Source organism: Salmo trutta, chromosome 13 (genome assembly GCF_901001165.1).
Source record: "Salmo trutta chromosome 13, fSalTru1.1, whole genome shotgun sequence".
NCBI classification, from domain to species: Eukaryota; Metazoa; Chordata; class Actinopteri; order Salmoniformes; family Salmonidae; genus Salmo; species Salmo trutta.
In genome coordinates this window covers 46,582,765-46,608,668 of record NC_042969.1, presented here as the reverse complement: position 1 = coordinate 46,608,668, position 25,904 = coordinate 46,582,765, and the positions used below count along the sequence as shown (strand labels likewise).

Genomic DNA, 25,904 nt, shown 5'->3' with positions numbered 1-25,904 from the left:
ATTATGGTCAGAGGCGCAGATATTTCACAGTAAAGACCATTTTAGTGTGGCTTTCTCTGCTCTCAGAGAGGAATACACAAGGCAGAGTTGTGAAACAGGTAGGAGGCAAAATTCCCTTCGTTGTACAATTTATTTTTCTACACTTAATATGATAAACTAGGCCCTGTACAGTCCACTTTAGTGAGTATAATTATTTACAATTTATACACATTAAAACATGGTGATAAATTGGTTCCAATTGAAATGCAATAAGAAAAAAAAAAAAAGAACTTCCCTTTGTGATCTGCATTGGGAAGACCTACAATTCCAAGGAGAGAAATATTTTCTGGGCTGGCGATCCAATTTTACAATAGGCCCCATTGAAAAATAAAAAATACACCTTGTATAGAGCACTCCATAAGATAAAGCATGCTACCAAGCAACTGCTCCTGTTCTCTGCAAACCAGCAACAACAGCCATGTCCTCTTCTCTTTGATTAAAGTCCTAGAGGGGAAAAAAGGCCAATAGTGTCTGACAACCTGTACAACCAGCATGGTGCCACGAAAAAACACAAACACATTTACATCAACATTTAAAACGGGAGAAATTTCAAATATTTTCTTGGTCTTTGTGTAGCCAACCCACATTCGCTTGGTATATGTTTTGTATTATGCTAGTTTTCTTTTCCTTTGTTTATTGGGCTTGAATGCAGTACATTTGATGCATTCCCACTCTCCGCCCAAATTGTCCCCAAGGCCACATAAGGAACATGAAACTGTAACAAAGCTATATCCAATCCCTCCATTTAGCTAAAATGTATTTAAAAAACCTTGTCTTTTTTTTCCAATGAAAGAAAGGTAAGCTTCCCAGTATCAGACAAACTTCCAAATTCATACACATAACACAAGACCCCCCCCCCCAAAAAGTATTGTTTATTTTTGTGTCAAGTTTGATTGAATTCACGCCTTTATGCTACATAAGTGTACACTTTGCGATCCTCCGGTGTCCGTGCCAAATATTCCCGCTCAATGAGTCCTTCAATGCGCTTCTTGATGACTACAGGACTGGGGAGGAATCGCGATCGCAATTGCTGGGTGACCTGGAGAGATGGTACAAACAGACACAATCAGAACCGGATCTTACATCTAATTACTGAGAGGTACAGACAGAAGTACCCCGAAACACAATGTTCATACACTGTATTCCACTGACCTCTGCTACCAACACGTTATGCTGCATCTTCTTTCTAGACTTCATGATGCGGACGATGGCCGCCTCGATCTCATGCTTCCTATCGTCGTCCACTTTCTGCCGCGTCTCCTTCCTCTCCGGGTCCGTCTCTCCTTGCTTAGCGGCGACTAGCGACCAACACAAGGAAACCAATTTCAGCCGGGCCTCTCATATGACAGCTACATGCACAGGACTATATCATTCACAGGGCTATATCATTGGGCTCCCGAGTGGCGCAGTGGTCTAAAGCACTGCATCTCAGTACAAGAGGCATCACTACAGTTCCTGGTTTGTATCCAGGCTGTATCACATCCGGCTGTGATTGGGAGTCCCATAGGGCAGCACACAATTGGCCCAGCGTCATCCGGGTTAGGCCGAGTAGGCCGTCATTGTAAATAAGACTTTGTTCTTAACCGACTTGCCTAGTTAAATAAAAATAAATTCACGCTACACAGGTAAATCTTTGGCTGGGCTATCCAGACGAGTGGAGATCAGTGGGGTTTTCACTACAATTATCTGAGAGGTAGAATCAGATAAATAGAATCTCATAATTCTGTGGTTAGAATGACCCTAGAAGGTTGGTATGCATACAGTTCAACGCCATGCTTCAGAAACCAATGTTGAAACAAGATAAATCCTGGTTGTTTTTGTGCCATTTCGGTTTTGCATGCCCTAGCTCTTTAAATCTGTGTTGTACAAGACCGGCCTGTATGGCTAACTGGGTTTGTCTACCTGTCTGGATTTTGACGCGGTGCAGCTTGGAGGTGAACTGGTCGTTGACGGTGAACACATGACCGTTCTCGATCTCCTTCGACTTGGGCTCCTTGGTGAGGACCCGCTGGGTTGGCTTCCCGCAGGCCAGCGACTGCAGCGCTCGCACTAGCTCCCTCTCCGGGATGTCTGTCTCCTGCTGGATCTCCTACACAGCAGAGAGCGAGAGATGGGGACAAAGAGGAGAGATGGAGATGAGGCAGGGGGATCCTTTGATCCATGACTGCACTATACTGAAACCAAAGAATAAATAGTTTTTTAGAGAAACAAGAGTGTCTAACTTTTTCAGTTCAATATAACTTTATTTATTCCCTCAGGGAAAGACATTGCCAGACCACAAACATGAACATCCTGCACATATAATAATGACATCACTTTACCCAAATACATCCCCTCCTTACAAACTTGACTTTATTACTTGACTCCTGACAAACTTGACTTTATTCTGTGATTTGCAACGCATTCAATTAGCGACTGTACCTCAAACATGGACTTCTCCCGGTTGTTGAAGAGCATAAGTATTGTCATCTGGAAGGTGGACACCTGCAGTATGTGCTTCCTGGTGTTGGAGCCTGTTACTTGGGCGCCGCCCACCCCCACCTCCAAGCCGTCCTCCTGGGAGGAGAGGAGAAGAGAGGTCACCACCGGCCGGCCGCCTTCAGGTAACTCAGTCACACAGGAGTAATCAATGTAGCCTCTGTTCAATCACTGACTATGTCATGCTTATATAAACACATACAGTTGAAGTCGGAAGTTTACATACACCTTAGCCAAATACATTTAAACTCAGTTTTTCCACAATTCCTGACATTTAACTCTTGTAAAAATTCCCTGTTTTAGGTCAGTTAGGATCACCACTTTATTTTAAGAATGTGAAACGTCAGAATAATAGTAGAATTATTTCAGCTTTTATTTCTTTCATCACATTCCCAGTGGGTCAGAAGTTTACATACACTCAATTAGTATTTGGTAGCATTGCCTTTAAATTGTTTAACTTGGGTCAAACATGTCAGGTAGCCTTCCACAAGCTTCCCGCAATAAGTTGGGTGAATTTTGGCCCATTCCTCCAGACAGAGCTGGTGTAACTGAATCAGGTTTGTAGGCCTCCTTGCTCACACACGCTTTTTCAGGTCTGCCTACAAATTGTCTATAGGATTGAGGTCAAGGCTTTGTGATGGTCACTCCAATACCCTGACTTTGTTGTCCTTAAGCCATTTTGCCACAACTTTGGAAGTATACTTGGGGTCATTGTCACCAGTCCCTCCTGCAGCAAAGCACCCCCACAACATGATGCTGTCACCCCCGTGCTTCATGGTTGGGATGGTGTTCTTCGGCTTGCAAGCCTCCCCCTTTTTCCTCCAAACATAACGATGGTCATTATGGCCAAACAGTTCTATTTTTGTTTCATCAGACCAGAGGACATTTCTCCAAAAAGTACGATCTTTGTCCCCAGGTGCAGTTGCAAACTGCAAACCTTCCCTGTAGCTCAGTTGGTAGAGCATGGTGTTTGCAACACCAGGGTTGTGGGTTCGATTCCCACGGGGGGCCAGCACAGAAAAAAAATGTATGAAATGAAATGTATGCATTCACTACTGTAAGTTGCTCTGGATAAGAGCGTCTGCTAAATGACTAAAATGTAAATGTAGTCTTGTCTTTTTTATGGCGGTTTTGGAGCAGTGGTTTCTTCCTTGCTGAGCGGCCTTTCAGGTTATGTCGATATAGGACTCGTTTTACTGTGGATATAGATACTTTTGTACCGGTTTCCTCCAGCATCTTCACAAGGTCCTTTGTTGTTGTTCTGGGATTGATTTGCACTTTTCGCACCAAAGTACGTTCATCTCTAGGAGACAGAACGCATCTCCTTCCTGAGCGGTATGACGGCTCCGTGGTCCCATGGTGTTTATACTTGCGTACTATTGTTTGTACAGATGAATGTGGTACCTTCAGGCGTTTGGAAATTGCTCTCAAGGATGAACCAGACTTGTGGAGGTCTACAATTTTTTTTCTGAGGTCTTGGCTGACTTCTTTTGATTTTCCCATGATGTCACGCAAAGAGGCACTGAGTTTGAAGGTAGGCCTTGAAATACATCCACAGGTACACCTCCAATTGACTAAAATGATGTCAATCAGCCTATCAGAAGCTTCTAAAGCCATAACATCATTTTCTGGAATTTTCCAAGCTGTTTAAAGGCACAGTCAACTTAGTGTATGTAAACTTCTGAATTTGTGGAGTGGTTGAAAAACTAGTTTTAATGACTCCAACCTAAGTGTATTTAAACTTCTGACTTCAACTTTAGCCCCCCCCCACACATCAATGTTCATCCCATATTCAAAGGCAAGTACAGCCTTCATACACCTGCTGTTATCAAGGCCTGATGTTGACATTAGTGGTGTGTGTGTGTGTGTGTGTGTGTGTGTGTGTGTGTGTGTATCAGTCTGTATACCTGCCAGCCAGTCAAAGGCTGTCCCCTGCATACCTTTTTGATTGGGCCGTAGAAGGTGGCGTTGAGGTCTGCAGAGCCCATGTGATGCTGCAACGTGAGCTGCCTGCCGCTGTGTTTTGCCAGATAAAATCTATTGCCACAAAATCAGAGGACAGTCACACACTACAGCATTAAAGATAAACACAGACAATGGACCGCGCCCCACTTCCACAACCTGCAGCAGAGAATTACATGGCCTCTGTTATTCAAAGTAGCTGAGATACAGTGAAGGACAAAGAGGAGATAGACAAACCTTCTAAAGACTTCAAATGCATGTCGAGGAGAAGGGGGGATATTACATTTGGGTGTGGCGGACTGCGTTGGCCAGTAACCGGTCGTCAAAACCCTCACTGTGAGATCAACTCCACCCAACGACACCTGGGGATGGAAGTTAGATATACGTCTTTCACCAAGGTTCCCAATGGTCAGAATGAGCATCAAAAGCTCCATAAGATGTGCTCTTCGCTTTGAGCTAATGCTAGATTAAATAGAGAGCAATAGTAATGGCTTCTTTGGACAAAGCCTATGGGAAAATGAATGGAGTTTTTGATAAATGCCAAAAATAAGGTCTGTGGTAAACACAGGCTTAGGTGATCTTATACGTTTTGTCCCAAAACCCTATTCTTTCCCCATAGGAATGGCTGAACGAACCAGAGGTAACTCATTTCTATTTTTTTAGGACTACAAGCTGGCGAGCTCTATGTTCCCCAGAACCAACACTGGACTGGTTCTGTGAGTGGGTGTCTCTGTGTCTCACCGCCGTTGACTGTAGATGTTGGCGGAACTCGTCCATGGTTGTGTTTGAGATGCTCATGTCTCGGAACATGCCTTCCAGTTTGGAGGTGAACTGGCAACCACACTCCGTCTGGCCAGGGGAACCAGAGAGAGGAAGAGAGAGATATACGGGATGATACAGATCTATTAAACAACACTTCACTCGCGCTATCATTTCTGTCACACTGACTCTTCACTCAGCTGAGCTATAGTTCAACATACAGTTTGTACAGTTCAAAAGGTATGAAAGTATGTTTTACTTAAGTCGTTTTTTGGGGTATCTGTACTTTACTATTTCTATTTTTGACCATTTTTCATTTGACTTCACTACATTACTAAAAAAAAAGAAAAAAAAAACCCCCCCAAAAGTACTTTGTACATTTTGAATGCTTAGCAGCACAGAGAAATGGTCCAATTCACGCACTTATCAAGAGACCATCCCTGGTCATCCCTACTGCCTCTGACCTGGCGGACTCACGAAACACAATTGCTTTGTTTACGAATGATGTCCGAGTGTGCCCCGTCTATCCGTAAATTAAAAATTAAAAAAATAAAAAAAATAATGGTGACATCTGGTTTGCTTAATCTAAGGAATTTGAAATAATTTTTACTTTTACTTTTGATACTTAAGGATATTTAAAGCCAAATACTTTTAGACTTCTACTCAAGTAGTATTTTACTGAGTGCCTTACTTTTACTTTAGTTATTTTCTATTAAGGTATCTTTACTTTTACTCAAGCATAACAATTGGGTACTTTTTCCACCACTGGTGCAGTTCAAGTTAAAAATGTATTGCATTGTGTAAAGTACCAGAACTGGGATCAAAATACAATTTAAAATATTTTAGCTTTGCAATTGAACCAAATAGAAAATTACCAAAAGTGCAAACCCCACCCACATGGCACCCCAAGCAGGCTAACGCAAATGCTCAAAGTATTTGAAATAGTATTTGAACACAGGTCTGGTATATACTTTTATTGCAAATCTTAAGGTTGCACTTATTAGGTATTGAAGGTGCTACAATACAATGCATTCAGAAAGTATTCAGACCCCTTGACTTTTTCCACATTCTGTTATGTTAAAGCCTTATTCAAAAAAAAAATCTCATCAATCTACACACAATACCTCATAATGACAAAGTGAAAACAGGTTTTTCGAAATTGTTGCAAATGTATTAATTCTAAAAAAAACAGATACCTTACTTCCATAAGTATTCAGACCCTTTGCAATGAGACTCGAAATTGAACTCAGGTGCATCCTGTTTCCATTGATCATCCTTGATGTTTCTACAACTTGATTGGAGACCACCTGTGGTAAATTCAATTGATTGGACATGATTTTGAAAAGACACCCACCTGTCTATATAAGGTCTCACAGTTGACAGTGCATGTCAGAGCAAAAACCAAGCCACGAGGTCGAAGGAATTGTCCGTAGAGCTACGAGACAGGATTGTGATGAGGCACAGATCTGGTGAAGATTACCAAAAAAAATGTATGTAGCATTGAAGGTCCCCAAGAACACAGTGGCCTCCATCATTCTTAAAATGGAAGAAGTTTGGAACCACCAAGACTCTTCCTAGAGCTCGCCGCCAGGCAATCGGGGGAGAAGGGCCTTGGTCAGGGAGCTGACCAAGAACCCAATGGTCACTGACAACCATCTCTGTAGTACTCCAGAAATCAGGCCTTTATGGTAGAGTGGCCGGACAGAAGCCACTCCTCAGTAAAAGGCACATGACAGCCTGCTTGGAGTTGCCAAAAGGCATCTAAAGTACTCAGACCATGATAAACAAGATTCTCTTGTCTGATGAAACCAAGATCGAACTCTTTGGCCTGAATGCCAGGCGTCATGTCTGGAGGAAACCTGGCACCATTCCTACGGTGAAGCATGGTGGAGTCAGCATCATGCTGTGTGGATTTTTTTCAGCGGCAAGGACTGGGAGACTAGTCAGGATCGAGGGAAGTACAGAGCAAAGTACAGAGATATCCTTAATGAAAACCTTCACCAACCTCAGACTGGGGCGAAGGTTCACCTCTAACAGGACAACGACCCAAAGCACACAGCCAAGACAAAGCAGGACTGGCTTCGGAACAAGTCTCTGAATGTCCTTGAGTGGCCCAGCCAGAGACAACATCTCTGGAGAGACCTGAAAATAGCTACGCAGCGACGCTCCCCATCCAACCTGACAGAGCTTGAGAGGATCTACAGAGAAGAATGGGAGAAACTCCCCAAATACAGTTGTGCCACGCTTGTAACGTCATATCCAAGAAGACTCAAGGCTGTAATCGCTGCCAAAGGTGCTTCAACAAAGTTCTGAGTAAAGGGTCTGGATGCTAATGTAAATGTGATATTTCAGTATTCTATTTGTAATAAATTTGAAAAAATTACTTATATTCATTTTAGAATAAGGTCACAACATGTGGAAAAAGTCAAAGGGTCTGAATACTTTCCGAATGCACTGTATATCTGAAACAAACTGATGAATCTGTTAATGAATGGATGGATGATCTTAAGATACGCAGCTACTACTCTTCCTCCACCTGTTTCCTCACCTTGAGCTTAGAGATCATGTTCTTCTCCGAGTCGTCCGAGACGCTCTTGTTGGTGAGCAGCCTCCTGGCCAGGTGCTGTTTGTAGTACCTCTCAAACACATCCTTCTCCTGCATGAACCTGAAGAGCACCATGGCCTTGTCCAGGATCGACTCCACCTCCTGCTCCGTCAACTACACACACACAGAACGAGAGGACAGCGAATGTTACACGAGCACACATACACACTTTAAATGATTACATTTGAAACACTGATTTAATCAAATATATTGAACTCCTTATACAGTGAGCTCCAAAAGTATTGGGACAGTGACCAGTTTGTTGTTGTTTTGGCTCTGTACTCTGGAACTTTAAATTTGAAATGATACAATGAGGTTAAAGTGGAGTCCGTCAGCTTTCATTTTAGGTCATTTTCATCCATATCAGGTGAACCGTTCAGAAATTACATCACTTTTTGTACATTTTAGGGGACCAAAAGTACCGGGACAAATTCACTTATGTGTATTAAAGTAGTAAAAAGTGTAGTATTCGGTCCCATATTCCTTGCATGCAATGACTACATCAAGCGTGTGACTCTACAAATGTGTTGGATGCATTTTCTGTTATATTTGGTTGTGTTTCAGATTATTTTGTGCCCAATAGAAATTCATGGTAAATAATGTATTGTTATATTTGTGCGTATAACTTTCACACGTCATTATTCACGATTCATTCAGGATTATCTGTAATCATGGTAGCATCCAAATTAATGTAGAAGTGTTTAAAAATATATAATATTCTTATTAACACAAAAGTTACTCCAAAATGACACAATACATTATTTACCATTAATTTCTACTGGGCACAACATAATCAGAAACACAACCAAATATGTGTCACAATCAAATGGCACCTATTCCTTATATTGGGCCCTGGTCAAAAGTAGGGCACTATGTAGTGAATATGGTGCCATCGGGCTCTGGTTAAAAGTAGAGCACTATATAGAGAATATGGTGTCATTAGGGACGCAGCCTGTGTGCCCTGAGGAGAGAAACGTTCCACCCCATTACATCAGAAAACGACTCACTCCTTTTACGCCTTTCTTCAGCTTGTCGTCGATGAACAAGGAGAGGTACTCGGGGGAGCGCGAGTTGAGGTTGAGGAAGTATTCAAAGTCCCCTGCGATGGTCTGCTTGAAGAGCCGGTCGTTGTTGAACGACTCTAGAAGGAAGCGGTCGAAACGCGACTTCAGATCCAACAGACCCTGCAGAGAACAAAAACCAGAGGAAGGAAGAACACGTGACATTATTGGAAAGCAATGGCACATACTACATGCTCTTGTGTATCTGCCATCTAGTGGCAATATGGAGTATAACAACAGAAATTGCATCCCTGCAGTGGATTTAAAAACATTGAATCGGTGTAAGCATTCAGTGGAGTTTCCCCTATTGTTAAATCCATGACCAGGGAGTGTGGAAATGCACACTTTGGGAGAATGGGAAGGAATGGGGATATAGCCAGAGATCATTTTTTTGTGGACCCCCTGCCCCGTGCCAATGATGTCACTTCCGGTGTAAATTACCTGGATGTAATCCACAGGGTTTTTGCCCTCGCCCTCCTCTGACACCAGCGCCTTGCCCTGCTCGCGGAGGTAGGAGCTCATGCACTCACACATGGTCTTCAGTCCGTTTGGCACTCTGCTAAAGAGCTTATACATACACGCCAGGTCTGTGTTCACGCATGCACACACGCACATCAGTACAAACACATTAGCATCCAAAGACCACCCACTAATATCTTTCACAATAAATATTGAATTGCTGACATTGATATCAAAACAATGGCACGGGTGGTGCCAAGTATGCACACGATAACAACACACATTCACACAATGTACATTACTCAATTATTCTGCTCTGCAAAAGACCTCTTAAGAGGTATGCAAATATCTGACAAACTTTATCAAGGTGAAATATCCCTTTCATGAAAAAATAAAAAAGGTTGGTGTCCCAAATGGCACCCTATGTCCTATATAGTGCACTACTTTTGACCAGAGCCCTATCGGCCCTGTCAAAGGTATTTCACTGCATAGGGAATAAGATGCCATTTGGGATGCAAAGTATAGCTGGGACTGGAGTAGTAGTAGTGTGGCAAACTGACCCTCTGTCTTTCCGTTCTTGAGCATGTGGACAAGGCCCGAGTTCTCCATTTCCACGATGGTCTTCATGTGCTTGGAGATGAGCTCCCGCTCCACCACCTTGACGATGGGCTCTTCCGTCGTCTTGTCCAGGCAGTGCAGCACGCGCTCGATCTCCTCGTTTATCCGCGCCTCCACTTTCTTTATGTACACGCTTGCGCTGTTCTCCGCCAAAAACTTTTGACTTTCCATCTGGAGGGCAAACAAACATGGGGTTAGGAGCACCTTGGGTGACTGAGAGGGCATACACATGATGTACATAATATGATAACAGTAGGCAAACAACAAATATCAATGCAAGTCAACGTGCATGACACATAGCATTCATGCGAATAAAATGTATGAATAGATGTGGGGGGGAGGGGATTCTTACAAACCTGGAAGAACTCTGCAGACATTTCTAAAAACGGGGCCTCAAAGTCCTCTTCGTAAACCGACCTCCCTTCGAGGCCTAAGATCATTAACATCTGGCAGGCATTTCTGATCGCCCCCCTGAGAGAGAGAGCGAGAGAGAGAGCGAGAGTGAGACAGACAGAGAGAGACAGACAGAGACAGACAGACACAGAAACAGACAGAGAGAGACAAACAGGGTCAGGTTAAAAGACACCTCTACAGATTCATTCTAATTCAGTCCATGTGTCAAGTACAGTGAGTCCCAAATTGCATTTTATTATGTGCCAGTCCATGACAGACTGACCAGGTGAAAGCCATGATCCCTTATTGATGTCACTTGCTAAATCCACTTAAAAATCAATGAAGATGAAGGGGAGGAGACAGGTTAAAGAAGAATTTTTAAATCGAGACAATTGAGACATTTGTTGTGTCAAGAACTGCAACGCTGCTGGGTTTTTCACACTCAAGTTTCCTGTGTGTATCAAGAATGGTCCACCACCCAAAGGACATCCAGCCAACTTGACAACTGTGGGAAGCATTGGGGTCAACATTGGCCAGCATCCCTGTGGAACGCTTTCAACACCTTGAAGAGTCCATGCCCTGACGAATTGAGGCTGTTCTGAGAGAAAAAGGGGGTGCAACTCCTAATGTTTTGTACGCTCAGTGTATAGGATAACATTTAGGTCTGGGTCAGCTCAAAGACTGTATCAGATACGTTTTAAATTCAACAAAGAGCACAATGAAATAATCATGGATTACGGTTGTGGTTTTCTTTATCGGGAAAAACACTGCTTCCTTCAGCTCAGAAACTGTGGCTCTGTTCGAATTCCTTCAAAGTGCATCCTTCCCTCCTCCCTTCAAACAGTCGATGCTTAGACATGACTGGACAGACGAACACAAGCGTTCTGCCGCATGGCTTACAGTCACTTCCAGTGATTACACTTGTCAAGTCATTTCAGTGATTCCTTCAACGAAGCTAGGCGTTTATACACTTTTAAAGAAGTCGAACGGGGCCTGTGTATAAACGGGTCATATTATTATTATTATACCTGTCCACCACTTCACCCTTCCTCTCTCGTGCGATCATGTCCAGGAGGGTCTGTCGGAGGTGGTCTCGGATGCAGCCGTAGCGCACCACCTGGTCTCTGAAGATGATCAGGCCCAGGTTGTAGACGTTCTCCACATTGTTCTGCTGCACGTACACCCGGTCCTGGGAAACAAGAGGAAGAGAGGGTGAAGCTTTGTCATTCAAGGCTGATCTTGGGCAAGTTTTCCATTTCCCCCTCTAATGGTTATGTTTAGGATTGGTGGATGGGAAGCTGATCTCAGATCTGTACCTCACCCCGGAGCGCGTTTGAGACCTGCAGCCAGGAAGCAATGCATTACCAGTCCAAGGGAGGGTTACGAGATGACACTGTATTGAGAAATACAGTCAAATCCTAATAACTAAGAAGTGTGCACGTCTGATAAGCACAAATTGTGCATGTCAGCAGTTACGTTTTCTAAAAGTGTGATGATGCAAAACACAATGATGCAAAACGTAGCATCACTTTTAGATTTGTTCTGTATCTTGAAAACGTATCTGCTGACTGGAACAACGAATGAACAAAATACTAAAAACAAGTTTTTTTTGTAAAACATCCCTGGTTTACGACTGCACCTTGTAGCTGTCAGAGCCATGTATTTAGAGAGTTTGGACATTGAGGTTTCTGCATAATGATGCATTTACATGACCCTAGAATACTATGGCAGCCATGTTAGCATCCCATTAACTTCACATGGGGAATATTAAAATAATGCTATGTATGTCTAGAATTAAAACATAACTCTCTAAATACATGGCTCTGGTAGCTGGTGGTGCCACTCACCATGTACATGAGGATGTCTCTGATCATGACCATGGCTGTCTGGTGGTCGTTCCAGGCTTGGTTTAGTGTTTGGAGGAAGTTGTTGTTTAGTGAGTTGAGGACATCTTCCCGTACCTGTGGGGAAGCAGCAGCACAGTCAGGCAGAGAGGCAGAGAGGTTTGATACTACAACACCACACTGATGACTTGGCACACTGAGCCCAACTCGATTTCTCTGCATGACACACTCTCTCTGTCCGTGAGTCTCTCCCTCCACAAGCTCCTCTCTCTGTATGGGACTCTAAAGAACACTGTGCTCATCAACTTCAGGCAGAGAAATATCATCCATTTAGTGAAACAGTGCCCAGCATACTGACACACTATCTCAATGGAAAGTTAACCCCTCTCAGCTCACTATAATCACCTACTGATGAATCTGTTGTACTTACAGTGCATTCGGAAAGTATTCAGACCCCTTGACATTTTCCACATTTTGTTACGCTACAGCCTTATTCTAAAATGGATTAAATACAAAACATTCCTCAGCAATCTACACACAATAACCCATAGTGACAAAGCGATAACAGGTTTAGAATTCTTTTGCAAATGTATTACAAATAAAAAACAATTTATTCACGTAAGTATTCAGACACTTTGCTAAGAGTCTGAAATTGAGCTCAGGTGCATCCTGTTTTCATTGATTGTCCTTGACATGTTTCTACAACTTTATTGGAGTCCACGTGTGTTAAATTCAATTGATTGGGCATGATTTGGAAAGGCACACACCTGTCTATATAAAAAGGTACCACAGTTGACAGTGCATGTCAGAGCAAAAACCAAGCCACGAGGTCGAAGGAATTGTTCGTAGAGCTACGAGACAGGATTGTGTCGAGGCACATATCTGGGGAAGGGTACGAAAAAAATGGACGTGGCATTGAAGGTCCCCAAGAACACAGTCGCCTCCATCATTCTTAAATGGAAGAAGTTTGGAACCACCGAGACTCTTCCTAGAGCTGGCTGCCCGGCCAAACTGAACAGCAGAAGGGCCTTGGTCAGGGAGGTGACCAAGAACCCGATGGTCACTCTGACAGAGCTCCAGAGTTCCTCTTTGGAGATGGGAGACCCTTCCAGAAGGACAACCATCTCTGTAGCACTCCAGCAATCAGGCCGTTATAGTAGAGTGGCGAAACGGAAGCCACTCCTAAGTAAAAGGCACATTTTATTTGTTATTATTTAACCTTTATTGAACTAGGCAAGTCAGTTGAGAACAAATTCTAATTTACAAAGATGGCCTATGAACAGTGGGTTAACTGCCTTGTTCAGGGCCGGAACAACAGATTTTTACCTTGTCAGCTCGGGGATTCGATCTAGCAACCTTCCGGTTACTAGTCCAACACTCTAACCACTAGGCTTCCTGCCGCCCCAATAAAAAGGCACATGACAGCCCGCTTGGAGTTTGCCAAAAGGCACCTAAAGACTCAGACCTTGAGAAACAAGATTCTGTGGTCTGATGAAACCAAGATTGAACTCTTTGGCCTGAATCCCAAGCGTCACATCTGGAGAAAACCTGGCACCATCCCTACTGTGAAGAACGGTGGTGGCAGCATCATCATGATGTGGTGATGTTTTTCAGTGGCAGGGACTGGGAGACTAGTCAGGATCGAGGGAAAGATGTACGGAGCAAAGTAGAGTGATCCTTGATGAAAATCTGCTCCAGAGCGCTCAGGACCTCAGACTGGGGCGAAGGTTCACCTTCCAACAGGACAACGACCCTAAGAAAACATCCAAGACAACACAGGAGTGGCTTCGGGACAATTCTCTGAATGTCTGTCAGTGGCCCAGCCAGAGATCCGGACTTGAACCCGATCAAACATCTCTGGAGATTTTGTGGTATCCAATTGGTAGTTACAGTCTTTTCCCATCGCTGCAACTCTCGTACGGACTCGGGAGAGGCGAAGGTCGAGAGCCATGCGTCCTCCAAAACATGACCCTGCCAAGCCGCACTGCTTGTTGACACACTGCTCGCTTAAACCGGAAGCCAGCCGCACCAATGTGTTGGAGGAAACACTGTACAACTGGCGACCTTGTCAGAGTGCATGCCACCGGCCTGCCACACGAGTCGCTAGAGCGCGATGGGACAAGGTCATCCCGGCCGGCCAAACCCTGCCTTAGACCACTGGGCTGGGCCTCAAGCACTGCAGTGCCTTAGACTGCTGCACCACTCAGAAGGACCAATGCAACTTATTTATATCTGAAAACATAAATGGCCATTTCATTCCTATTACATTTTAGTAGATGCTCTTATCCAGAGCAACTTACAGTAGTGAGTGCATACATTTTCATACTGGTCCCCCGTGGGAATCGAACCCACAACCCTAGCATTGCAAGTGCCATGCTCTACCAACTGAGCAACATCACAAACCACTTGATGTCTCAATTAGAGGTCGGACAATTAAATTAGGGCCGATTTCAAGTTTTCATAATTGGTAATCAGCCTTTTTGGACGCTGATTACATAGCAATCCACGAGGAAACTGCGTGGCAGGCTGACCACCTGTTACGCGAGTGCAGCGTCAAAAGGACCTTCTGGCTGCAAGGAGCCAAGGTAAGTTGCTTGCTAGCATTAAACTTTGTTTTTTTATAAGCTATCAATCTTCACATAATCGCTAGTTAACTACACATGGTTGATGATATTACTAGGTTAACTAGCTTGTCCTGTGTTGCATATAATCAATGCGGTGCCTGTTAATTTATCATTGAATCACAGCCTACTTCGCCAAACGGGTGATGATGTAACAAAAGCGCATTCGCGAAAAAAGCACAATCGTTGCACGAATGTACCTAACCATAAACATCAATGCCTTTCTTAAAATCAATACACAGAAGTATTTTTTTCCTTTAAACCTGCATATTTAGTTCATGTTAGCGGGCAATATTAACTAGGGAAATTGTGTCACTTCTCTTGCGTTAAGTGCAAGCAGAGTCAGGGTATATTCAACAGTTTGGGCCGCCTGGCTCGTTGCGTACTAATTTGCCATAATTTTACATAATTATGATATAACATTGAAGGTTGTGCAATGTAACAGCATTATTTAGACTTAGGGTTGCCACCCGTTCAATAAAATACAGAACGGTTCCGTATTTCACTGAAAGAATAAACGTTTTGTTTTCGAAATGATAGTTTCCGGATTTGACCATATTAAATTACCAAAGGCTCATATTTCTGTGTTTATTATATTATAATTAAGTCTATGATTTGATATTTGATAGAGCAGTCTGACTGAGCGGTGGTAGGCAGCAGCAGGCTCGTAGGCATTCATTCAAACATCACTTTACTGCCTTTGCCAACAGCTCTTAACAATGCTTGATGCACAGCGCTGTTTATGACTTCAAGCCTATCAACTTCCGAGATTAGGCTGGCAATACTAAAGTGCCTATAAGAACATTAATAGTCAAAGGTATACGAAATACAAATGGTATAGAGAGTAATAGTCGACGCGTCATAATTCCTATAATAACTACAACCTAAAACTTCTTAACTGGGAATATTTAACCACCAGCTTTCATATGTTCTCATGTTTTGAGCAAGGAACTTAAACGTTAGCTTAGCTTTTTGGACCTGAATGCCAAAACATTCAAGGGGAGGACGGTATTGAAAATCATACTGTCTGTATTTCAAAATACCACCGGTAAATGGTATATCGCCCAAGAATTGCAGTGGTCTGAAATAATTAATAGAATGGACCTATCCTATTTCGATGATTGAAATTACACCCACCCTTTATTTAAGAGCACGTTGTGTCTCAACCGATGGCAGGCACAACACAAAAACCTCAGATGATATGAAATAGCGTCTAAGCTGCAACTTATGCAAATATGAGTACATGGACTTGTTGATAATTGATAATAAAAGGCAATAAAGGTTAAAAAAGGAACATTGAAATAACTTTTTTTCCTCAATAAATAATCACAGTTTGACTACACTGTTTGTAAGCTTTTAAATTATATCAAACTCAACAGTTTATATTTTCCAGTGATAAAGACATTGATGTCTCATTGTATGGTAGGGTGTGCAAAATGGGTCAACTTTGAGCACCTTTATTTTTACTTAACCTTTATTTAACTAGGCAAGCCAGTTAAGAACAAATTCTTATTTACAATGACGGCCTACGTAAAGGCCTCCTGCAGGGATGGGTGCTCGGATTAAAAATACAGGACAAAACACACATCACGACAAGAGAGACAACAACACTACATAAAGAGAGACCTAAGACGACAACATACCATGACAGCAACACATGACAACACAACATGGTAGCAACAACATGACAACATGGTAGCAACAACATGACAACATGGTAGCAACACAGCATGGCAGCAGCACAACATGGTAGTTGCACAAAACAGGGTACAAACATTGTTGGGCACAGACAACAGCAAAGGGCAAGGTTTGACAACAATACATCACGCAAAGCAGCCACAATTGTCAGTAAGAGTGTCCATGATTGAGACTTTGAATGAAGAGATTGAGATAAAACTGGTGTTGTATGTGGAGGTTGAGGGCTGCAGTAGATATCATAGATAACCCTCTTAGGGGGGAGTGAGGGCCTTTCTAAATAAGAAACAACCAGTGGGTCTTGCGACGTGTATACAGGTATGACCAGTTTACAGAAGAGTATAGAGTGCAGTGATGTGTCCTATAAGGAGCATTGGTTGCAAATCTGATGGCCGAATGCTAGCTTGAAAAATGGGTGTCTGATTATTTCTGGCTGGGTACTCTGCTGACATAACCTAATGTTTTGCTTTCGTTGTAAAGCCTTTTTGAAATCGGACAGTGTGGTTAGATAAAGGAGAGTCTTGTCTTTAAAATGGTGTAAAATAGTCATATGTTTGAAAAATTGAAGTTTTTGTATTTTTGAGGAATTTGTAATTCGCGCCACGCCCATCATTGGCTTTTGGAGCAGGTGTTCCGCTAGAAATAATCAGACACCCATTTTTCAAGCTAGCATATCATGTCACATAAACCCAAACCATATCTAAATGCAGCACTAACCTTTTATGATCTTCATCAGATGACACACCTAGGACATTATGTTATACAATACATGCATGTCTGTTCAATCAAGTTCATATTTATATCAAAAACCAGCTTTTTACATTAGCATGTGACGTTCAGAACTAGCATTCCCACCAAACACTTCCGGTGATTTTACTAAATTACTCACGATAAACGTTCACAAAAAGCATAACAATTATTTTAAGAATTATAGATACAGAACTCCTCTATGCACTCGATATGTCCGATTTTAAAATAGCTTTTCGGATGAAGCACATTTTGCAATAATCTAAGTACATAGCCCAGCCATCACGGGCTAGCTATTTAGACACACAACCAGTTTAGCCTTCACCAAAATCACATTTCCTATAAGAAAAATGTTCTTACCTTGCTTGTTCTTCGTCAGAATGCAGTCCCAGGACTTCTACTTCAATAACAAATGTAGGTTTGGTCCCAAATAATCCATCGTTATGTTCCATCAAGACGGTTTGTTCGTGCGTTCTAGACACTATCCCAACGCTAAATCTCGGCCACGAGCATGACGCAGAATGTGACAAAAAATTTCTAAATATTCCATTACCGTACTTCGAAGCATGTCAACCGCTGTTTAAAACCAATTTTTATGCAATTTATCTCGTAGAAAAGCGATAATATTCCGACCGGGAATCTGCCTGTCTGTATACTGAGGGAAAAACCGAAAGCCGGGGGCGGGGCGGGTCGCGAGCGTAAGGCTTAGTCCACTGAGTGACCACTTAGCTTTTGCTCTCCTTTGTTTCAGCCAGGGCTTTGAATTACGTCATTTCTGTTTTTCCCGGGCTCTGAGACTCCATTGGAGACGTGGGAAGTGTCACGTAACAGCAGAGATCCTTAGTTTTTGGGAGAGATGTCAAACAAAGAAAATAAAAGGTCTGACAGGGTACTTCCTGAACAGAAGCATCTCAGGTTTTTGCCTGCCATAGGAGTTCTGTTATACTCACAGACACCATTCAAACTGTTTCAGAAACTGTGGAGTGTTTTCTCTCCAAAGCTAATAATTATATGCATATTCTAGTTTCTGGGCAGGACTAATAATCAGATTAAATCGGGTACATTTTTTATCCAGCCGTGAAAATACTGCCCCCTAGCCATAAGAGGTTAAACCACATACCATGTAGGCCAACATATTCCACTGAATGAGTAGCAGCAGGAAGCAGCATCAGATTATCTTGAAGCCGTAACAGGTTTCTATGGCGTCTGCAAACTATTTGGAAACGATGACATTACTGGGCCAATTAAATATCTATGCAGGGCTAGGGGCTTTAGCGGGCATTACAATTCTTCAGCCGGTTGATCGTCATTTAAGTAACTGCCTGTCTCACGGTAATTTACCATTTAATTAACATAAACATGCTTTGCATCTCCGGTTTCCACTTATAGCCTACAAGCCACTGATGCGGACCTTTGGAACATCTACATTTTAAAACGTCTAATAAATCAATTTAATATAGCCAGCACATCACAATAAATCCATTTTTTTTAGGCAGGTCTATGAAGAAAATGTAGCCTATTCCAGAAGAACAGAATAGCATATTCCTTACACTAGTTCATTTATCAGGCAATATTTGCTTATAATTCATTATTTTATAGTAAGAAAAATACAATTGAACATAACTGAATAAAATAGGGTATTTTTTCTCCCAAACGATTTGAGGGAGTGCGCACATGCAGCTATTCGGTGTTGAGTGGTTAACAAAGAAACAGGTCCTCCTATATGCTTAATTTACAGTTATTTATTCAACTTTAGTTGTGATACAAATGTTAGGTTATATGTTTTGATTTCTAATAGATGAAGGCTACATGAAGCAAAGAATGATGATTTGAAAAAAGTTGCATGAAAGGGAAGTGCTCTGCTCTTTTTCTTGCGCAGGCTACACACACGTCATCAGTCTCACATTCAGAATTTGACATGTACTTGATAATATCCTCACGCAGTATTCTCCATTTAATCTGGTCTTTACATATGTGTGGAATAATTTTTTATTTAGAATGGCCCACAAAAAATGAAAATCATCCATAGCCTGCACTCGAGTAGCGAATGGAGGTTATGTGGTTACTTTTTTAATATGCCAGGTAGGCTACACTGTTTGTAAAGCAGATTAATGTGCTTAATTTAAATATAGCAGCACAAGAAAGCTGGGATACACTTTTATTAAATAGTGGCCAGTCAAAACTCAGTCAGAACACGTTTCACCAGGCTGTGTAGGCTATGGGCTCTCCAACCATGTTCCAGGGGTCTTGAGCATATAGGCTACGTTTTGGATTTATTTGGCCACTTCAGTTGTGATACAAACCTTAGCAAAGCATATAGGCCATGGACTAGGTTACATAACCTGTTTGGGATAGGGGGCAGTATTTTCACGGCCGGATAAAAAACTTATTCGATTTAATCTGGTTATTACTCCTGCCCAGAAACTAGAATATGCATATAATTAGTAGATTTGGATAGAAAACACCCTAACGTTTCTAAAACTGTTTGAATGGTGTCTGTGAGTATAACAGAACTCATATGGCAGGCCAAAACCTGAGAAGATTCTATATGGGAAGTACCCTCTCTGACCATTCCTTGAGCTTCTTGGCTCTGTTTAAAGAACATTTAGGATCTTTGCTGTAACGTGACACTTCCTACGGCTCCCATATGCTCTCAGAACCCGGGAAAAAGCTGAATGATGTAATTCCAGCCGCTGGCTGAAAAACTTAAGCGCGTTTGGATGGCGGTCGATCAGAGGGCCATCAGACTGAAGCTCGTGCACGAGGGGATCCCATGCTTTTACTTTCTCTCTCTCTCTGAACGTAAACACGCTTTGCCGGTCGGAATATTATCACTATTTTACGAGAAAAATCGCATAAAAATTGATTTTAAACAGCGTTTGACATGCTTTGAAGTACAGTAATGGAATATTTTGAATTTTTTTGTCACGGAATGCGCATCACCCTTCGGATAGTGTCTTGAACGCACGAACAAAACGGAGCTATTTGGATATAACTATGGATTATTTGGAACCAAAACAACATTGGTTGTTGAAGTAGAAGTCCTGGGAGTGCATTCTGACGAAGAACAGCAAAGATAATCCAATTTTTCTTATAGTAAATCTGAGTTTGGTGAGTGCCAAACTTGGTGGGTGTCAAAATAGCTAGCCATGATGGCCGGGCTATCTACTCAGAATATTGCAAAATGTGCTTTCACCGAAAAGCTATTTTAAAACCGAACACCGCGATTGCATAAACGAGTTCTATATCTATAATTATTTTTTTTTAAATTATGTTTTTTGTCAACGTTTATCGTGAGTAATTTAGTAAATTCACCGGAAGTTTTCGGTGGGTATGCTAGTTCTGAACAAAACATGCTAATGTAAAAAGCTGTTTTTTGAAATAAATATGAACTTGATTGAACAAAACATGCATGTATTGTATAACATAATGTCCTATGAGTGTCATCTGATGAAGATCATCAAAGGTTAGTGCTGCATTTAGCTGTGGTTTTGGTTTTTGTGACATATATGCTAGCTTGAAAAATGGGTGTGTGATTATTTCTGGCTGGGTACTCTCCTGACATAATCTAATGTTTTGCTTTCGTTGTAAAGCTAGCGGAACGTCTGTCCCTAACAGCATAATGCATGCCACTATGATTTGGAAAAGTTGCAAAAAAATGCTTGCACTGTGAATCATTAAACATGAACGTTATAGGGATCATGTGATAGAAAACTGTCTGAGGATAGTTTGTGGAACTAAATCACACAAACACTTTCCCAAGGTCAAAGGCTATCACAACCACTGATTAAAGCACCAAAAGGTAGATTGATCTGCTTCCTAGTACCTACATAATTCGACAAAACACAAAGCAAAACCAAAAACACAAATCCTGCTTCACTCTCCGAAACAGGATACTTTTTCAATCAACCGAGCTTGTCATAGATCAGGACTGTGTGTGATTACTGAAAGAGAGCTTTCAAATCTCCAGTCAGATGCCTATGGGCCCTAGTGGAGCTGGGCCTTCTGATAGCCCCATTCCTCAAACTTAACTCATTTAAATTCCAACCACTAAATATAAGGCTTCTGAATGAATGGAAGCAACTTATGTTTTCCGGATAGTTTGCTTTCTTTTGCAAGTCCACCGCATCCAGCCATAGTCAGACAGATTCTCTGAGCTTTCCACAGTAATTGGTTTAATATGAGCACTCCACTTCATCACGCTGTCAGCATACCAAACAGGCCCAACACTGAACAGGCCAATCGGCCTGTAATTTAATATCGCCTGGATTCGATTGACAGACGTTCACAAGGTTTGTTTCCTTGCTTTTCAACAATGAAAATATTATTATGGTCAAGGTGAGTAACATATTGTGGTCAAGCTCAGTGACTATTCTACCACTGTAGAGATCCTGTAAGTGTACTGATGTAAAATACGCTGCCACTGATTTTACAAGGGTGATTACTGCAATACCCGCACAAATCCAGCAAAGGGACGTTAATCCAGACCCGGGTAGTGTTCATGAAAAACCAAACGAAAGAAAACTGGCTGAAACAGGGAGGGACTACCTGGACTGGTCCAATAAGAAACACTCGTTTTCATTGTCTGTTGTAAAATGTTTTAACATTATTCCATCACATTCCCTAATGAACAGCACCCAGTACTGAATCAACTCCCCGACTTGCGCTGGAATGAGCACGAGTCTACCACCCTGCATTCATTGGCCTTACTTTGTTGATGAGGTGCTCTGTGACCACCTCCCGGAGGCCCGTGTAGAGCTTCTCGCCGTGTTTGTGCAGCACCATGGTGTAGGCGTTCCTGTAGAGCTCCTCGAAGCTCAGCCCGCTGTTGTTCTTCCTCTGGATCTCCTGGATGGCATTCTTCAGAAGGTCCCAGATGTTGTTTACATACTTCTCGTCCATTGTCATCTGCAGTGGACAAAGGAAGTAAGAGTGAGAGGAGAGCAGACAAATAGACTGACAGGCCAAAGTTTCGGGGATCTTTGGCTCCCTCTTTGAGGGAGAACTGGAGCAAAGCAAGCTTGATAGACACCGTGTGCATAGCCTCCATTTTTATCACAGTCTCCTGCTAGGCTAGCCTACTTCTTTAGGTCAGCAACCTGTGAGAGAGACAAGACAAGTATACATGTTCTACACTTCTGCAACTCAAAAACCCCTACTTATTTAAAGAGTAGCCAATGTTATATTGCAATATCTTACAGTTTGAGTGTAACATTGATAAAATAATGCTCCTCCTGAAAAGTTATGATTTATATTCCTACTTTCGATCCTATATGTAAAAGTATATTAAAACAAATCACTGTAAGGGAAACGGAGGTGTGTCCCTATTTGTGTTCCTTGTGATGAACTAAGACTGCAGGACTGCAATATCATGACAATATTCCCAATAAGGTTCCATCCAGTCCATAGCATGAATGAAAGCGTTTTATATTTTCCATATCATATCATATTACTCACGGCCACCTTTAACTGTGTCTCGTAACATTTGCCTTTCCCTTTCCAAATTCTCCTTTTAACTGGACAGACAGTAATTCCACTGTAGCCAACCATCACACTCGGATAAACATGGCCATATTCACAGCTTGACATAAATCCCTTGTCCCCTTTGGCTGTCACACTCAACCATGGCCTGTTAAACCTGGAGGCTCTCCAAAGTGAGGCTGGCCGAAAGCTGCATACAAGGTGTCTGGATATAGCACCATCCACACACACAGACAAACACAAGCATATTTCACAGGAAGGAAGTATCAGTGTGATTGGACAGGGTTCACAGGGATCCGGGAGGTAACATATCAGGACAATCCATGACCCTACTCAACCCGAGAACAATTATGCAAAGTTGGTATTTGGATTTCTTATTGGAGTGAGGAACGGGGTTCAGGACGAAGTGAAACCCTCTGCAACTAATAGGCATTTTACTCACAAGTCCTTTTTGTAAAACTTAGTAACTTACCACAATAAATTAACTGTCATATATCCCACTAATAATCCAGGTACAGGGCCTAAACCTTTTTCGGCCCATGATTGCACAGTTTTGTTTTACGCTCTGGTCAACGTTAGTAGAGGAAGTGCACTAACGCCCTGGACCAGAACTACACAAAACAGTCCTATTTTCTGTGGTACTCAACATCGTTTTAGTCTGTGGCCAGACTAATTGCTGATTCTGAGGACATCTCTGAATGTCTGAAATGGACCCTAGGAAGTCCCAGCCAAGACATAAAACAAGACTTTTAAAGATGTATTCTACACCATCTCTCTGCATATCAACAGGGTGTTCCAAAGTGGCTTCAGCCGCTTCACATGGGTTAATTTGACACTCAGTAGATGGTAAACTGGATAGAATCTGAGGAGCGCTCATATCCTTCCCATCCCTTTCATGATAATGATTTAAAGTTTTGTCATATGGAGATCTGAACAGCCAGGTAGGTAACATGATCTGATGGCAGTGAACTTTCAACTAAACACTGGACTTAGGCCTTAAATTAAAGGATCATGTGCTAAGGTAATTTGACGTTTATGATGAGTCACTGCATTGGTGAAGATTAATCTAACAAAACTGGCAAAACTAGCTACCTGATGTCACAATTAATTTAGCCCATTCATAGATGCTAACTACCTTTAGCCCGATGCTTGCTCTAAACGTTAACGTGATAGTGGTACGGTTTTGGAAACACAAGTAATGTATCTCTCATATCAGCGAGAAACTATTTTCTAAAAACAAAATGTGAAATTACTACACACATTTATAGGGTTAGTGTTCCCACATGGCCATATTTCCACGTTACAGCGCTTGTTTACAGAAGACAGACAAGAGGAGACCAACTGTGCCAATTAGCCTGTTTCGAACACCTGTGTAAGCATAACTGGGAGGAAGTGTAGTTCATCAACTGGAGGCACACACAGCATATGGATCTGTGCAAATCTGCTACAGTAAGTGTATAATTGTTTTTATTTAAAAGATAATTTCTCGGGCCTCCTGAGTGTTGCTGAGGTCTAAGAAACTGCATCACAGTGCTAGTTGTGCCACTAGAGAACCTGGTTCTCTGTCGCAGCCGGCCGTGACCCATGGGGCAGCGCACAATTGGCCAAGCGTCGTATATTCTTGTCCCATCGCGCACTAGCGACTCCTGGGCCGGGCCGGGCGCAATGCATGCTGACACCGTTGCCAGGTGTTTTCTCCAACACATTGGTGCGGCTGGCTTCCGGGTTAAGCGGGCACTGTGTCAAGAAGCAGTGCGGCATGGTTGGGTTGTGTTTCGGAGGACGCACGGCTCTCGACCTTCGCCTTTCCCCGAGTCCGTACGGGATTTGCAGCGATGGGACAAGACCAACTACCAATTGGATACCACAAAATTGTGGAGAAGGGGGAAAACTACAAATATAACAAATATTTTAAATTGATTATTTGACTGATATGAAAGGGCCATTTGTTTGGAAAACCTTTTCGCAAGCAGTGATTATTTACGTTTCTAAACTTTAAAACACAGAGTCGGAATTGTAGTTCACATGGAGCCAGCAGTGGGCGAAGCTAACTGCTGGAAATCCTATGAAGAGAAGGGTTATCGAGAGCTAATGTAGGGGATCATTGAGGATTCAGTGGAGGTACATAAGTCATAACTGAATACTGATCTGAATACTGATGTCAGCCAATAGCTTACTCCCATTAGCTTTCGTCCATTAGTTCTAGCAAACTGTTTCCCAATTAAACTTAGGCTAACGTTACCTACTTCAATCTTGAAAGACAAAGTATCTAACGTTACATTAACTAGGTGTAACAGTCGATGCAAAATGTTAGCTAAAGTTAGCTATCTATCTAACAGTTAAAGTTAGTCGGGGTATCGCAAGGTTTTATTGGCATGTAACTAAAAAAAGAACGTGTTTTTTTATTAACTAAAAGAACGTGATTCAGCAAACCATGTCATGCAGAATAACGTCACCCAACAACAATTCTCTCCAGTTTAACCCACCAGTTTCTGAATTGACCTAACGTTAAATACAACAAGTCATTTGCCACAAACAAAGCTACGACGCCAAATATTTAGTTAACGTTAACTAGCTAGAAACCATGTTTTTCTCCGGGTAAAATGACAGTTGGTCGTTCGCTAGCTAATGTTAATAATTGTCTGACAACAGTAACGTTACTAGCTACTGTATCTAACAGTAGGTAGCTAGCAAGCAGCTATCCATAACCTCTAGTAGGGGGTAGCTAGCTATCTACTTGTTTTTAATGAAAGACCGGCCTTGCAAACTGCACTCCCCAGCTAGCTAGTTACTCGAACCTCGGTGGTCCAGTCACCGCCTGCTGCTGGCAGGGACAGGTCCTATATGCGGTGTGTACTTACAGGAAAAGCTCGTATCCTCATCTTGGTGTCCTTTTTTGTGCCGCCTTTGCTGAGATTGGACATGGTTACCTCGTCTGTGTGTTCTGTATTTACATGAAAATATTATCTGGTTAGGTACAGGGAAGTATACTTGTGGAGCTTCCACTCGACCCTCGCTAGTCCGTAGTTGGTTGTTGACAACCAAACGGCAATGTTTCTCTAACGTAGATCTCCACACTCAGCAATGGCGGACTACCTAGCTACAGTTCTCACTGTGCAGAGCTCACACGATGCAACTCACG

The 25,904-nt window shown here is 42.3% G+C and overlaps 1 protein-coding gene across 2 annotated transcripts; it reads right to left on the bottom strand.

The window, feature by feature from the left end:
- Nucleotides 1–101: 101 nt before the first annotated feature.
- Nucleotides 102–25,889, bottom strand: LOC115205866 (cullin-3). Of its 2 annotated transcripts, XM_029772254.1 has the most exons (17): nt 25,624–25,889; nt 21,992–22,189; nt 12,222–12,335; nt 11,696–11,767; nt 11,403–11,563; nt 10,338–10,452; nt 9,924–10,152; nt 9,346–9,491; nt 8,851–9,027; nt 7,787–7,957; nt 5,221–5,328; nt 4,717–4,841; nt 4,458–4,554; nt 2,461–2,595; nt 1,942–2,128; nt 1,192–1,337; nt 102–1,078 (listed from the first exon to the last, which is right to left on the bottom strand). In XM_029772254.1, the coding sequence occupies exons 1-17, from the start codon at nt 25,684–25,686 to the stop codon at nt 947–949; spliced, it is 2,376 nt and encodes a 791-aa protein (XP_029628114.1). In that variant the 5' UTR covers nt 25,687–25,889; the 3' UTR covers nt 102–946. The 2 variants fall into 2 exon arrangements, with proteins under 2 accessions (XP_029628114.1, XP_029628115.1); XM_029772255.1 differs by lacking the exon at nt 11,696–11,767 and having other exon boundaries at nt 25,624–25,888.
- Nucleotides 25,890–25,904: the final 15 nt, after the last annotated feature.

Excerpts from the sequence above, each read along its gene's own strand:
- LOC115205866 (XM_029772254.1), bottom strand. The coding sequence starts at position 25,686 with ATGTCCAATCTCAGCAAAGGCGGCACAAAAAAGGACACCAAGATGAGG. Across the intron at positions 12,336-21,991 it reads CAGAGCACCTCATCAACAAA|GTACGGGAAGATGTCCTCAA; the intron begins GTAAGGCCAATG and ends GCTTCCCCACAG. Across the intron at positions 11,768-12,221 it reads GAGACATCCTCATGTACATG|TGTCATCTCGTAACCCTCCC; the intron begins GTGAGTGGCACC and ends TTCTCAATACAG.